The sequence below is a fragment of the Triticum urartu genome, unplaced genomic scaffold, assembly GCF_003073215.2.
Source record: "Triticum urartu cultivar G1812 unplaced genomic scaffold, Tu2.1 TuUngrouped_contig_5190, whole genome shotgun sequence".
Lineage (NCBI taxonomy): Eukaryota > Viridiplantae > Streptophyta > Magnoliopsida > Poales > Poaceae > Triticum > Triticum urartu.
Window position 1 is genome coordinate 321 of NW_024115844.1, and position 16961 is coordinate 17281.

At 42.8% G+C, this 16961-nt stretch overlaps 1 protein-coding gene across 4 annotated transcripts; it reads left to right on the top strand.

The window, feature by feature from the left end:
- The first annotated feature begins 2474 nt into the window (after window positions 1-2474).
- LOC125528896 lies at window positions 2475-8848 on the top strand. Of its 4 annotated transcripts, none has more exons than XM_048693315.1 (17): window positions 2475-2648; window positions 2789-3329; window positions 3560-3687; window positions 3922-3998; window positions 4177-4268; window positions 4515-4594; window positions 4836-4909; window positions 5087-5154; window positions 5341-5388; window positions 5552-5986; window positions 6230-6297; window positions 6397-6451; window positions 6543-6998; window positions 7139-7267; window positions 7360-7508; window positions 7928-8005; window positions 8570-8848. In XM_048693315.1, exons 2-17 carry the CDS (start codon window positions 2832-2834, stop codon window positions 8667-8669), a joined length of 2535 nt encoding a protein of 844 aa, XP_048549272.1. In that variant the 5' UTR covers window positions 2475-2648; window positions 2789-2831; the 3' UTR covers window positions 8670-8848. The 4 variants fall into 4 exon arrangements, with proteins under 4 accessions (XP_048549272.1, XP_048549273.1, XP_048549275.1 ...); XM_048693316.1 differs by having other exon boundaries at window positions 5552-5979; window positions 6226-6297; XM_048693318.1 differs by lacking the exons at window positions 5341-5388; window positions 5552-5986.
- Window positions 8849-16961: the final 8113 nt, after the last annotated feature.

A 16961-nucleotide genomic window follows, 5' to 3' on the forward strand; every position in this document is an offset into this window, starting at 1 on the left:
TTATTTCTTTTTTATTTCATGTTGTATTCGTACACCTTTACACAAATTTTCATACAACAGGAATTTACAAATTGTTTTTACATCATAATGAGTTATTACATCACGGGGTGAAAGAACCGTGTGGACTAGTTTCAAGTGGACGGACATCCACTTGAAACTAATCCGCGGTTCTTTCACCCAATAATATAATAAATATCATCATCATCATCATATCATTAGCAACTTATCATCATCATCATCATATCATTGCTCACTAGTCGTAATCACAAGTACTCCTGACATCTTCAACTCTAACACATTGTATCACATGATAAACATATTGTACCTCATAGGACCTACTATATTCTCGTAGGACCTACTATATTCTCTAAGGTAAAATAGCAAAAAACAAGATAGCCCCTCGCTCTCCATTATGGAGAATGCAGATTATCCTGTCTCTAATTCTTGCCTTTCGCTTAATGTTGCTTTCAAGAACCTCCTTACGAATGTCCAAACATTTTTTCCACTCTTTGATTAGCATGTGTTCACCAGTTTCAGAAATTCGATATGCACAGGTGAGATCCGTAGGATGACCTGGCTGTAGGTTCAGAACTTCAAGGCGACCATTGTAATACATCAGATGAGGCACACAATCCATCGGGATTTTCTGTTGAAAAACATAGTAATAACTTCGTAGTTAGCAATGATGTACTAGTTTTAGAAGTATGCAAAAGATGCACGGATGTCGTAATAGTAAAATAACTTACCAGGGTATCTCCATAGAAGTTATCGTGGTTCAACACGTGCACTAGTGGCACGTATTCACCATAATTTGGAGGAGTTCGATAATAGGTATTGTAATTCTCAAAAAAAGTACAATAAGCAATCAGATGATTTTTCTCCTTATAAGTTAATTCGGAGCCATCAGTGTAGTGGGTTTTGTCTACCATCTTCTGCACATTCTTTGAAGATTCAAAATAAGCTGTCAATGGAAATAAGCTGTCAACTATTTTGAAATAAACAATATAAATTAGTTAATAACTATGTTTGAGAAACTCACATTGCGGTAGAATCGAAAGCGTATCAACAAGGACCCAAATGTCCATATTGTCTTGCTTGATGTCAGGATGACCAAGATCCATGGTGACAATCATACCCTCATAAAAACCATACATTTTGCAAAGTGCTTCCCAATTTTGACAACCAAAACGGGTTACGCTATGAGAATTATACATTGAACGTTCAGGTTGTTCAGGTTGAATTGTTTCCAAAGTGCTTCCCAAAGTGCTTCCCAATGTGCACCCTGCTGCGGGGCTACGACCTGACCTCGATGAGCGCGACGTGTCCACGAGCAAAGCGCACCGCTGCGAGCTCAAGTCGCTACTCGCGGCTCGGGGCTGCGCCTTCTGCATGCCTCCCGCAGCTCCTCGTCGTGGCCCTGACAATGTTAGGCAGCTGCTCGGGGCTGCGCCTTGTCCTTTTTTATCCAACCCAAGGTGACACTTCATTTCTCTCCTTCCTAATTCATTCGTTTCCCTCTACTTAGAGCCGTTTCCTTTCCTTTTCTTGATGCTGACATAACTCCATCGTGTTGCGCTATAGAGGGGAAAACATTGCTGCTGTTATTATGTTAGACTAAACACTGCTGCTGCTGTCATTTTCTTCAGATAGCAAAATAAACGGCCAGGACATGTCCCTGTACATGACTTAGTCGAGCTGATTTTTTATGTTAGTTAGTTAGCTGATGAATAGGCGCAGCCTTGATCTGGTCATGGGATGGCATGACATGGTGATCGCGGCAAGTGCGCACACCTAGCTCACCTCGAGCGTTGTGGGATGGCACGACCGGTAGGCTCGACTTAGGCAGGAAATTTCCTGCCGTAGCAACCATACAAAAAACAGTGAAGAAAGTAGAAAAGCAGTAAGTTTTAAACTGCACAAAACCTTCCTCAGAATATGCCCTCTCACATTCCCATCCATATTATATTTCTCAATAAGCTTCGCAAAAAGTTTAAAATGGAGAATCTTTCTGAAAACAACTTTGGAAATGCGAACATTTTTTGAATACATGGACATTTTTTTATGAAACCAGAACATTTTTATGAAAATTTCAAACATATTTTTCAAAATGAGAACAATTTTTTAAACTTTGAACATTTTTTAAATGCATTTTTTTGAATTTTTTAAACATATATAACTATGAAAATGAAAAGCGAAGGAAAGGGGAAAAAGGAACAGAAAAAACTAAAAACATGAGAATAAAACTTGAAAAAAACAGAAAAGGAAAACAGTTAAAAGATAGAGAAGAAAAAAATTAAAGACTGGAAGGATAAAGGAAAAACGCTCGTTCAATCTGTGCGTCGGCCTGGCGACCTCTGTGTAAGGAATGTGGTCCTTAGTGGGCTGAAAGTGTAATGGCATCCGGGCCGTGGGCCAGTTCCAGCCATGTAGGAGTACACAGCTTGTAAGAAGCGTGCGTGTGGGGTAGGAGACGACCGACGACTGGCAAAGTCGTGGCGCGTGAGTTGTTGCGTCGGACCGGAGTGTTAATCATTCCACTTCCACTTGCACTTGCTCTCTTCCCGAATCCCCCTTCCCTTCCTTTCCCTTCCCTTGTGTATCAATCAATCAATCGGTAACACTCTTCAGGGCGTCGTCAGCTGATCGAGGTACACAAAATCGGTCTTGGGGATTCAACACGCTAGGGTTTAGGATTTGGGGATTGGTAATTTTGCAAAATTCTTAGGATTAGGGTTTGCAGGGATCAATTAACCCCTCTCTTCCTTATCCATCTCCTCTGTTTGTCCAGGCCGACCGATCGATCCATCGATTCTACTCGTGCGGAGCAAGAGATGGACACTCTGTACAGCACCGTAAAGGAGTTCGTGGGGTTTGGGTTCAAGATCATCAGCGCGCTGGACAAGGCCAAACACAACATGGAGGAGTGCCGCAGGATCGACGCCCTCCTGCTCAGCCTCAGCGCCATCGCCAAGCACCTGCAGGGGTCGCCCAACATCATGGAGGACGACTTGATGAGGGTCACGACGGAGGGCCTAGACAAGGCCCTGCAGCTGGCGTCCAAGCTTGTCGCCAAGTGCAAGGGCAAGCGGTTCCTGGACCGTGCTTTTAACGCCAAAGACATCGCCGAGAAGCTGCACGGGGCCTGCTTCGATGTGCTGCTCAACATGAACGCCGTGCTGCTTGCCAATGGTGTCTTGAACACCTCGGAGCTGGCCGAGCTTAAGGAAATTGTGGCTCAGCTCCGCGCCGACGGTGCCTTGAACAACTTGCTGTTGGCCAAGATTCTGCAGATTCTTGCTGCACGGCCCCATGTTGATCTGCCACAAGAGGTATCGTCGTTGCTTTACCTTGCCACACCACAACATCTTTATGTATGTATGTATGTATGTCACACTAGGCCTAGTGTCTCACCGATTATGCAGGGATGACACCAAAATCTATTTGTTTTGTTGTTAAATAGTACAAAGCAGAGCTCTAGATAAATACCACATTGTTTTATGTAATCTTATCAGTTGTAATACTGTATATGAATTTGTTTAATTTTCTTTTCCTATTTCAGGTGGAAAAATTGGTGAAGGACGACCAGATCAGTTCTCAAATTAAAAACAAAGGGGAGGCAAAGAAAATAGCTGTAGCTAGTTCTCAAAACAAAAACAAAGGGGAGGCAAAGAAAACAGATGTTGCCAGGTAAGGTACCTGCACAAGTACGCTCAATTAGCCTGCCATAGAGCTATCCAAATGTACATATCCCTTTTATCTATCTTGGTGGATTAGTATGCGCAGTTACTTGGCATGCTCTATGCATTATCCAAACATGCCTCTTTTATCTATTTTATGAATTTTGTTGGTTATAAATGTCGATGAGTTAACCTCCTATACCTTGTTGGTAAAGCATTTGATTTTGTAGCACGAAACTTGCAGGCCGGAAGGGAAGAATCAAAAGAAAAACAAGAAACAGGGGCGTAGCACGGTGGTGCCAGATGCTTCCTTACCAGATGGTAACGTCGCATCTTCCATGTTACTCTGACCATTACTTGCATCATGCTGTTTAATAAGAATGGATGAAATCAAACTTCAAAAGTGTCTTTTACAGTACCATTAGTACACATATGTGCTCTTACAGATATTACATGTGTAATCTAAACTGTGACATGTATTTTATTGTTCTTCTGGCAGGCTTACCTGAGTCCGCTTCAGCGGACAGTATGGGTGAGAAAGGCTCTAGTACTATTGTTGCTGCACGGCCCGATGTTGATCTGCCAGAAGAGGTATCGTTGCCTTACCTTGCCACACCACAGAATCTTTATGTATGTATGTATGTATGTATGTATGTATGTATGCCTAGGCCTAGTGCCTCATCGATTGATTATGCAGGATGATACCAAAATCTATTTGTTTTGTTGTTAAATACTGTACAAAGCAGAGCTCTAAATAGCATACCACATTGTTTTATGTAAGCTTCGCAGTTGTAAATACTGTATATGAATTTGTTTAATTTTCTTTTCCTATTTCAGGTGGAAAAATTGGTGGAGGACGACCAGATCAGTCCTCAAATTAAAAATAAAGGGAAGGCAAAGGAAATAGATGTTGCCAGGTAAGGTACCTGCTGAAGTAAGCTCAAGTAGCCTGCCGTAGAGCTATCCAAATATATATGTCCCTTTTATCTATCTTGGTGGATTAGTATGCTCAGTTACTTGGCGTGCTCTATGCATTATCCAAACATGCCGCTTTTATCTATTTTTATGAATTTTATGTGTTATAAATGCCGATGATGAGTTAACCTCCTACCTTTACTTGTTGGTAAAGCATTTGATTTTGTTGCACGAAACTTGCAGGCCGGAAGTAAAGATTCAGAGAAACAAGAAACCAGGGGATAGCACGGTGGTGCGACATGCTTTCTTACCAGAGGGTAACGTCGCATCTTCCATGTTACTCTGACCATTACTTGCATCATGTTGTTTAATAAGAATAGATGAAATCAAACTTAAAAAGTGTCTTTTACAGTACCACTAGTACACATATGTGCTCTTACAAATATTACAGGTGTAATCTAAACTGTGACATGTATTTATTGTTCTTTTGGCAGGCTTAGCTGAGTCCGCTTCAGCGGCCAGTGTGGTTGGACAAGGCTCTAGTACTGTTATTATCAATAAGGTATTTCATATGCTTAAGTTTCATTTAAATCATTGTCATAGTTGGGCAACCCGATTTCATATAAAAGGATGCCTCAAGCTATAATAACTGATCGATACCAGTAATTAAGCTGAACTTCTATAACAGTAATTTCTTGTCAAGCAGAAAAGTTGTTTGTTTTAATGAGATGTTACATTCCATGCGCAGAAAATAATCAGCATAAACAAGGAACCCGGAGAGACAGGCAGATATAAGGTACCTTTTGTTGCATCCAAACATGCATTCCAGGGAAACTGCAGCATACTGAAGTCGATAGTGAAATCTAAGTTATTTGAAACTGCTGGACGCCACGCCAATTGCTATACATGGCACGTCAAGGTACCATTTGTGAGTTGATTATTGTGGCTGTTGCTTGCAGATAGACCCCCATTCCTCTGAGACTAGCAAGCTGCTTGAGGTCTACCCGCAGCAGCTTCTCTTCCCCTTGGAGCCAAAAAACAAGGAAACTACTGGATGCCCAGTGGCCCTAACCAACAATACAAACGATCACGTTGGCATCTTGATTAAACCAATAAATGGGAAATTTACAGAACCAGAGATAATGAAGCCCCATTCGACTTTGGTTGTGTATGCGACAATGAAGATGCATGCACAACCTCCCAAAGACACGGTCACGTTTGAGGTGCTCATGATTATCATACAGTCGGAGGGAGACCACAGAAAATTGAAGTCATTCATTGTTGACAAGCTGAATATGGACAGTGGCTTTATGGTGCATGTTAAGAACCTTAAGGCAGAGGTGTATCGGGCAATGCTGACACCTATCACTTGTGACCCAGCAAGCTGCTGCCAGGTAATTATAATGTTGACATGCATGATTCAAGCTACCCATGCCCATATGTATCCTGTGAAGACTTGGGATATATATTCCATGTTACTTCCAAAATCCCTGTGTTCCAATCAAAACATCACTCTTCAATCGATGGGCCTTAGATAATTTTTTTAACGTTTTGTAGAATGTTGTAGATTGATCATTTAATTTCCTACAGTGGTTAATTCTCTTAACTATTTGCATTATGTTAACTGGTTTTACCAGATCATATCAAGATCAATAGAGAAAATGAACTTGGTGACATCCATTGACGCACACCCCACTAATCCATGGTGAGTCATATTTATAGAATTATAACCCATCCAGTGACGCAACTCTTATATTAGTTATTCCAAGATTTCCTCTTATTTGCGCTATAATATGCATCACAGGATTGTGATGGGTCATGAGGGAGGGAATTTTTCCATTTGGGACTACCAGAAGCAGGTATCATTACTGCTACTTTATAGCCAGCGTGTGGTTGCTAATGCAGTGAAAATTAAGTTGGTGAAACTTAAATCTGCTGATTGTGTGGCAGGAAACTGTGATGAAGTTGCAGGTCAATGAGGTGCCAGACAAGACTACACTCATGTTCCATGCCTTGTCTCAGGGCATCAAAGTGAGGCCTCCCAAACATTCCGTTTTTTCAGTCAAATTTATCTCTGAAAGGAAATGGTTGGTAGTGGGGGATGGTCATGGATACATCTATGTCTATAATTACACCAACACTAAGCTGCACATGGTCGACAACTTCAGAGCTCATGATAAGAAATCTGTGAACTCTCTGGCTGCTCACCCAACAGAGCCATACCTTCTTTCGTCATCTACTATTGGTACAAATATCAAGGTTTGGGACAGGAGCAATAAGTGGAAGATATTTCGAAGTTTCAACACGAAACCTGAGATTGCATATTACAATGGTGTGCGCAGTGTCAAGTTGAATCCAAGGGATACCAACACTTTTGCTTGTGTTACCCGTTATGACGGAGTAAAGGTTTGTTATAGCCTCTTCCTTTCCTAAGTCCTCGTACGGTGCGCATGTTGTAGTTCATGAATAATCAACAAATTCAGTTATTTTGGTAGTTATTTGTATATTTGATGTTAAAAGATGTCTTCACTGCATGAGATTTATAGGTCGGGAGCATCAAACCTTCCAGTCTTGAAACCACACTGACGGGGTCATTCATCATGGCCGATTATTTGTTCACTCGCGGTGATGAGCACTTGATGGTTACTTTGAGATTTGACTCACACAACTCTGAGGTGAAGAATATTAAGCATTAATGATTGTTTTCATAACAGGATTGATAATAGTTGTTTGCATATATAAGCCTCATAGTCTGTGTGAAAATCAGATATGGGATTTGAAGACACAAAAAGTTGTTCACACTCTTAGCGTGAGTGGGCACAAAACGACCTGGGTTGCTTGCCACCCAAAGCTTCCAATACTGGTTACAGTGTTAGATGACGGGACTGTATGTTTGTGGGATGCCAGTATCTACAGGTATATAATGCTTCTGCTCAATATACTAGCTCTGTCCATCTCTTTTTTTTAAGATATACATGTATTCCATGATTCAAACATACTATTTTTGACCAAAAATCTGTTTAAAATATTGAAGACTGCATTCATGTTATCACAACCTATAAAGATTACCCAAACCACCATGACTACAATGGGGTCATCTCATATCTTGGCACAACTAGCTATTCCGGTGGGTTGGTACCTGTAGTTTGTCCACAAGCAGTGTTTTTTTATTAAAAAAATTAGCATTGTCTGCATTACTTGATTTCTGGTTTGTTCTTGGGGTTGCATGTAAGGTTTGGCCAGGCATTGCATCATTTACTCCAGTGACATGGAAGGTTTTTTATTTGTTCCTGAAAGAAACACATATAACTAACGCCGGTCTCCTAATTATATAGGCTTGAGAAAATGGTTCACATTACCGACAGCAAGTGTCGTGATTTGGTATTTGTCCCAGACACAAATGGCCCACTCAGGTACTTCTCAAGTTCTTTTTTTTGTATTAGCATTTTCATTTATCTCTAAAATACATGTTGGGTGTGGCTTCTCTATAATAACTAAAGGATATCCCACAAATTGCTCCGGGATTTGTAGAAAGTACATATTGACCAAAGAATGAGAAAAAAAAGAAGCAATTGATGCTAGCACTATTATTTTCAGAAATTTTGTAAAGCAAGCTCTTTAATGAAACGTTGAATGTAAATGGTGGATGCTTGAATGTTTCAAATGCTAATGCCACCTATAAAAATGGACAGAGTACTATACATGAAAACTTGGACAATCCGAAACATTGTGGGCGTGCAAATAAAGACAGCAAACTGACAAATGCTTGTATATTTTATTCTCAAGTTATTACTAGTCTAGCTAAAAGAATTATGCCAATTTTGAGTCTAACGCTGAGAGGCACAAAATGGTTTCTCATAAACTATAATCCTCAACTCAACTGTTCTTGCTCGGTTTGTTTTTTCTCTGTTATTATATATTATGATTCTATCCAATTTCACAATGCTAACCTCTGATTATCAATTCTAATTACATAGGCTCGCTATCGCATTTGAGACAATGATAGCAATCATGGAGGTTAATTTGCCAATTGCGAATACAAGCAATGCAAGTGGACTAATAACGGGAACTAACTAGGAACGACCTCCCCGGGAGGCAAGGCAACGAAGTCCATCACGGAGATTGGGATTATGTATTTATGTATTTGGCGAATTGATATTTCCTCTTGTAATTGATATTGTAAAATACTGTTGTGGATAAGAATACTTTTGTGAGCATTGCGATATTGTTATTATATTTTTCTGAATTTTATTCTATTTGTTATGAATTTTCTCATTTGAACTCAAGTTTGAATAATTCAAACCTCAATTTTGAATTCAAATATCTTTGTATGGTTCATGTTTGTTTTAGAAGCATCTATCTTGTGTAAGTGTTTATGAGTCAAAGACTCACTTGTGTTATTGTTGAAATTTGAAAGCCCAAATTTTGGATTTGAACAAAGATCATGTTGAAATTTACTTCAAAACTTATGATGACCTAGCTCTAACTCATCACCAAGTTCATATCTCAATCACTTTGTTATCTCAAAACAAAAGTTTGGAATTTCCCCACATTTTTCAAATGCATGCTATTCAATTGTACAGATACTAAATCTACATCTTTCGTGTCCTACTTCTTTGGGATGTTACACACTAGCGTTCATGGCTGCTATCTATCCCCTCTTTTCTTTTTAACATGGAAAATACACACTAGACTGTGTGGCAGTACTCGATCTATGGCACCCAATCCACATTAGGAACCCTTGCTAGCTAGGTAGTACAGATCAAGCCGCCGCGACTTCACTCCAGCTGTTCGATGGGATGGTGCCGGGGCTACGGGCAACGTCGGCTCACTGCCACACCGGCATCTCTCTCTCTCTCTCTCTCTCTCTCTCTCTCCGTGCAATTATCAGCGAGGGTAAAGGCAGAAGGCAGTGGACAAAGATAGGCAATACGAATGGATACAGACTGCAACCTCAGTTTCCCCTGCTTTCAAAACTCTGAATACTTGCATTTCGTTGCTTTGTTTTCAGAACTCTGCTTTGCCTGTAGTTAGCCTCTGTTTTGCCATGTTTTCTCAACTCTCAATATTTGCATGTCGCTTCCTCTGCTTTTGCTCCGTTTTCTGAACTCTGAATATTTGGCTGTAGCTCCAGGCCCGTTTCAGTCGTGAGGTCGACTCCATTCGGGGCCTGACAATCTTCCTGCTTCCGACGGAATTATGGACGGAGATGCTATCTATCCTCTCTTTCTTTTTAACAAGGTCAGGAGGATGTAGACTAGACCGTATGATACTTAGACACGGCACTGAATGAACAGTTTCAGGAACTCTTAGAGCTCCAATCAGCGACGACTCCAACCCTCACAGATCAATCAGCGACGACTCCACTCGAGCTCTGGGACAGGATGGTGCCAGCGCAGGGCAACCTCCGCCACCACCGCCACTGCCGTGAGCGAAACCGTTCTCTTTCTCTCTTGACTCCTCTGCCAGAGAGACACCCGCGTGTCAGCCGTAGGTTTGCTCGCACGAAACGCGCCGCGGATCCGACGGCCACGGAAATGCTCTGAAATGGCTCTTCTATTTTCAGGGAATCCACAGAAACTTGGAGTACCATATAGTCACCAAAGCACTTTTTTTTGCGAGAAAACTTTCAATCTATTCATCTTCTATCATAGCAGTACAACGAACACTAGAAATAATAAAAATTACATTCAGATCCGTAGACCACCTAGCGACGACTACAATCACTAAAGCGAGCCGAAGGCGTGCCATCGTCATCACCCCTCCCTCGCCGGAGTTGGGCACAACTTGTTGTAGTAGACAGTCGGGAAGTCGTCGTGCTAAGGCCCCGTAGGAGCAGCGCACCAGAACAGCAACCGTCGCTGATGGAGAATAACGTAGATCAAAAGGATCCAACCTGAAGACACACGAACATAGATGAACCACAACCGGATCCGAGCAAATCCACCGAGGATAGATCCGCCGGAGACACACCTCCACACGCCCACCAACGATGCTAGACGCACCACCGGAACGGGGACTAGGCGGGGAGACCTTTATTCCATCTTTAGGGAGCCGCCGCCGTCTCGTCTTCCTGAGTAGGACACAAACCCTAACAAATCTTGAAGGAACGACTAATAACGGAGCCCTCCCGCCGGCCGTTGCCAGGATCCATCGCGCCCCCATGGCCCTAAGGTCACCGGAGACGAGGCGGACCTGCAACGGAGCCGGCGAGAGGCACGAACCCTAGCTTTTCTTGGAAGAGGAGGCGGCGGCTGGAAAAGCACTTGTGTCACTATCATTTCGGGTTTCATCATTCAAACGCAAATTAAGCTTAGATTTTTGATTTACTTAATGTTCCATTAAGAAAGCACTCAGGACAGTATATAGTTACCAAAGCACTCGTGGCATGGTGTGCATCAGCTTAAAGTTTTATTTACTTAATGTTCCTGCAATTAAATTTAAGCTGGTGGTTTGTAATAGAATTGTTGTTTGTGCCCGGCTGTGCATCAACCAAGATTTTAGTCTGAATTTTCTGCAAAAAAAAAAGCATTCATTGGAAGATTGTTCAGATTTGCTTCAGACCCTTTCTTTAGGCAGGCAGTGTGTCAGTTTTTAAAAAGATGTTTCGTATTTGGCTACCGTGTCTTGCTCAAAAGATTGTTTGGTCTGCATGCTAGAGGCAGAAGATTGTTCGTTCTTCTGCACTTCCTCGGGTTGAAGATTGTTCAGACTCTCAAGAAAGCAAATAGTTCATCTCTGAGTAAATACCCTCTCCAAACTACTACCTGAATACCATCGTATACAGCACTGCTTATTGTGCAACAAGACATAAAGGAAAACCTAACGAACTGCTGCCACCTTGCTTGTGGGGGAGCGGTATATCTTAACTGAGGTTTGTGTTACTAAAGAGTTGGAAAGGTAGAGCAGAGTGTATGTTGTGCAGCGCGGCAGAAACCGAGGATCGCGTGAGATTTGCTCACTGTTTCTGAATATTTGTTCTGCGCGGTCAAGTGTGCACTCTGGATACTCAGGTTGCTCCTGTTTCTATTCTTTTGATTGAGCAACTAAGGGATTGAACGGGTTGTGTGTTATCATGATTCTTTTGAGTGATGGTCTATATATGTAGCTGAGATGTGAAGCTTACCTGCCGGAGATCCACTGATGATGATCAACTAACCTTGGAATGCAGAAGGCAGTGGACAAAGATGGACACTCAGAACTGATGCATATAGAAACAGACTGCAATTGTGCTTCCCCTGCTTTCTGAACCCTGAATACTTGCCTGTCGCTTCCTCTGCTTTTGCTCTGTTTTCTCAACTTTGAATATTTCCTTGTAGCTTCAGGTCCGTTTCATGCGTCAGATTGACTTGGGGCCTGACAGACAATATTACTCCCTCTGTAAACTATTATAAAAGCGTTTAGATCACTATTTTAGTATTCTAAACGCTCTTATATTAGTTTACGGAGGGAGTACTCTCGACCAGAGGATCGAAGAAAATGGTGTCTCCACACGTTAATGGCTCCTATCTATCCTCTCTTTCTCTTTAACATGGAGAATACACACTAGACTGTGTGATACTACTCGATGTACAGTGCCAAATCCATAGCATCAGGAACCCTTGCTAGCTAGGTAGTACATGTTGGCAATAAGCCATGCATGTGGCACGGGTGTCCGGTACGTGCACGCGCTCCGGTCCGGCTCGTAAGGCAACGGCTGTTAGCTAGAGTTGTGGGTTGTTAGTGCATGGCAATGCATGGTTGAGTTAGTTAGCTAGTGGAGCCCTTCTAGGAATGGATGAGTGCGTGCAGTTAGTGGCCGTGTGGTGGCCGGGTCTTGTGCATCGTGGAGAGATTTCAGGGTGCATAGCCTTACCGTAAGTTAGAGGACCAGGATATGTGTGCGAGTCTTTTCTTGACTTAAATAGCAGTACAAGATAAAGACTCGCACACAACAAGAAAAGACTCGCACACATATCCTGGTCCTCTAACTTACGGCAAGGCCATGCACCCCTGGAATCTCTACACGATGCATGGCCTTGCTGTAAGTTAGAGGACCAGCATATGTGTGCGAGTCTTTATCTTGTACTGCTATTTAAGTCAAGAAAAGGAATGAGAAAAGCAGCCGAGAGGGCTAAGGAAAAAGATGTAGCGCATGTGCTCTCACCGGGAGATATAAGCAAAGCTAGTAGTCTCCAGGTGAGGTGTGTGTGTGTGTGTGTGTTCGAGGCAGCTCGAGGTAGAAGAAGATCGGCGCCGGGAGGAGGCGGCGCCAACAATACAGACCAAACTTACAGATCAAGCCATGACAACTTCACTCCAGTTGTGCGATGGGATGGCGCCGGGGCTACGGGCAACCTCCGCTCGCTGCCACAGCGGCATCTCTCTCTCTCTCTGTTGTTTGTCGCCACTGAATGCTATCGGTGTTGTGGACAATATCCTACTTGGTTATTCCTTAAAACAAATAAACCTTGGATGTTGCCAAGTAAACTTTGAAACTCAAGGTTTATTTCTATGTGGCTTGCTTGTGGAGTACAGTATCTTAGCTGAGGTTAGTGTTAACAGAAGGGGTTGGAAAGGGAGAGCTGAGCGTATGTTGTGTAGTGCTGGAGAACCTACCTTCGGTGCTCTGTTTCTAAAGCGCGGTTAGGTGAACAGTGATGGTGTATATATGTAGTTGAGTTGTGAAGCTTAGCTGCCGGAGACCCCTTGATGATGGATGCCGTCAATTCATTCTGTCGCAACCTCTGCTTTTGCTCTCTTTTCTCAACCCTGCTTTACCTGTAGTTAGCCTCCTCTACTCCTTTGTTTTCTCAACTCTGAATATGTGGCTGTAGCATGAGGCGTTAGGTCGATTCGACCAATAATGGACGGAGATCCTCCTCACACTAAGGGCGGCTGCGTTCTATCATCTCTGCTTTACCTTGAGTTAGCATCCTATGCTTTGCTCCGTTTTCCCAGGTCTGAACATTCCCTTACTCTTCTTTTGCTCTGTTTTATGAGCTCTGAATATTTGGTTGTAGCTTCAGGCCGGAAAGACAATCTTCCTCTTTCAGATCACGCTAATGGCGGCTGCTACCTACCCTCTCTTTGTTTTTAATAACAAGGATAATACACATGAATGGCCAGACACATAATCTTCCTCCTTCTGATCACGCTAATGGCGGCTGCTATCTATCGTCTCTTTCTTTTTAATAACAAGGATAATACACACTAATGCCAGACAGATAATCTATGCTCTCAACTGCGACGCGGCGGCTAGAGTATGCAAGACTTATGGCTGTCTATGCGTTATGAATACGTCGGTTACAACCGAAAATCCTATTCTGCTCCTGAGCTCAAATGCTTCCTGATGAATAGTAAAATAGTAAAAATATTCAAAAAATTCTGAATTTTTTTGTGGTAGACATTGGCAAGTGTTATGTATGCTTGCAAAAGTTCAGTAGAAAATGACATTCATGGAAGGCGTGGCAAAAAAGAAACAAAAGCAACACTCCAAAATGTTTTCAAAACTAGCATTTTTGGAACATCGATTTTGTTTATTTGCCATGTCCGGTTATAGCACTTTTTAGTGTTGCAAGGAAATACACATATTGAGCACTGGTCCTGTTGCTCCTGCTCCTGTGTCCATTCATGCTCCTGCTCCTATTCCTTTTTGTACTGATGCTCCTCTGAAGTGGGATTTTATGCTATAGCAGACTATCCCAACGGCATTTAATGATTATCGACTCCCCAACTTTGCATAAAAAAATAGTCATACATAACCTGCTCGATCACACCTATCTCTGATGCTTGCAGAAGAGCACACATGAAGGCATTAATAGCTTATATCCCTTCATCATTGATAAAAATGTCAGTGTCATGCATTTCTTTGTCTTTTTGGGTCTTGTAGAAATGTTATTAGGAAGGTATACCAAACTTTGATGTAACCCAATTTGCTCTTATTTGCTTCTACGTTATTTGTTTTGCATTGATGTCTTATAGGCAGATCATAAGTGATGCTTCTCTATTTTGTATATCAGCCTTTCAAAAATAGATTCTTGGCATGTTGCTGCATGACGTCATTTCACGCCATGGTCCGGTGGCAGTAATGGCCTGCAAATAAATATCTCTTCCTTCTAAAATTATTGATTGTAAATACCTCCTACCAATAATACTATATTTATTTGCTTCTCAAATATTGCATTAATTCGAATGGTAAATGAATCCAATTTATAGTGCTCCAAAACATCAATTTGCTTCTATATAAGTACTGCCAAAAGAGATCGTTGCAACCCACAGAAATTCAGAAGAACAACATAACATTGAGAAGGGAAAAAAGGACCTCATGGAAATATTCAAGAAGAACACAAGTGCCCAGTGCTTGTTGGCTCTTGTGCTCATGGCTACTATCATTTCTTCTTGTGAAGCGTTTGGCCCAGGTACATGCATCTCTGACCTAACTATAAGTCACTGTGGTTTGCTATGCAACGCTAATTTTCTGTGTATTTCACAATATTGAGTTGTAGGGATCTTACTGCATCTGGTCGATGCTGAAGCATAGCTTGCCATGTTGTTGTCTGGGTATTCTTCTAAACAATATTGTTTTTGTGAACATGCAGAAGGAGGGTGGTGCTTCATGCCTTTCGTGAGATGCGACCTGGACTTGTGCAAGCGTAGCTGCAAAGGTCTTACTCCATATTGCAAACAAATACACGGAATTTCTTCCCAATGTTGTTGCTCTCCCAAGAAACTTAGTGCATCTATTGATAAGAATAGTCGTCCTTGAGATGAATTCCTAGATAGTAATTTATATGTCACTGGTCTTTCATGGATCCAATCCGCCTGATTGAAAAAAAAATTATATGGTGGTCAAAAAATAAAATTTATCACCATTGAAAAAATATCGCTCCTGTGATATTTATGCATCGTGTGAAATCGTAATCCTTCATTTGGTTGTTCATATTCAGACCTCGACAGTGATATTGAGACCAATATTAAACCTTGCTTGGATGTTCATATTGTTGACTTGACACCTGGCCCACATGTCATGCTCCGTCCTCCACAATTTATCATGATTTTTCGTCCCCTTTTCTTCTGACGGAACCATCCCTGCCGGCAACTGTAAAATCGGCATAAAAAAGAGGAGTAAATTGCAAAAAACCACCACAATTGAGGACCCTAAATCAGAAAATCACCACAATTCGTTTTATTTCCAAAAACCACCACCATTGTGCTAAAAGTTTTCAAATAACACTGATTGGTCACTAAATACATGTTGAGGCTGGTTCTGACGAATGGGCCCAGCCGTCAGTGCTGACATGGCAAAAAACTTGACATTGTTTGACCTGGGCCGTTAAACTGGGCGTATGGCCCACCTGTCAGTGTGCACACACACTGTTCTCTCTCTTATATTGTCTCGAGCACCTTGTGTGCACTAGTTCAGCCGGCGGCACGCTGCCTCACCTGCGAGCCACCGCGCCGCCACCTTTCCTCTCCACCACCACGCCGCGCTCGCCGCCGGCTGCAGACCCAGCCGCACATCCCCTCCTCCTCCCGTCTCCTGCTCTCTGCGGCATCCATGCCCCCTGATGCGATGTGCCGCCGCTTCTGCAGTGAGCCGGGCGTCGTGGTCGTTTCCGTCAACTACCGTCGCGCGCCCGAGCACCGGTACCCCACCGTGGAACTCGTCCTCGAGGAACCCCGCAGCACGGTCGTGACCCAGTGCACGCTGGAGGTGTACCGCTTATCCCGCGTGCAATTGCGCGATCTGCAGCTCGACGACGGCGGCGAACTTGTCGAGCGTCGCCACCGGGAGGCTCGCCGGCGCTTGGCCGTCCAGCCCTAGCCGCCGGCCGTCGCTGTAACCTTCTCTGCCCCTGCTCGCCGGCAACGAGGGTGACAGAGCTTGCATACACAACAAGGGTGACAGAGAAGTGTGATGTTTATAGCTTCGGAGTGCTCGTTCTAGAGCTGTTCAAGGGGATCTCCTTTCATCCATGGACAACCGCAACAAAAGTACATTACTTGGGAACTTGCTGGACACCCGTCTCCCACTGCCTGAAGCTGAGATCGCAAGTGAGATATTTCATATGGTTGCCATCGCTGTTCGGTGCATAGAGCCTGATCCATCGCACCGTCCAACGATGTAGCAAGTGATTAAGGTGTTCTCAACAGCTGACCGGTCACCTGCTAATAATCTTGATTATCTCCACACTGCCATTGTCATCCCGGCATGCTCGTCCTGACCCATGAACGTCAGTGCAGTTAGCATACTGTTGTTTTTCTTCAGTTCGATCATGTAGCCACTGTCCGTAAGACATAAGTTTATCTGTATGGTAGTTTGTTTTCTGCATTAGCCTTCATGCCCTGTACTAGTACTACATGCCATTCGTAGGTGCTGGCTGGTAT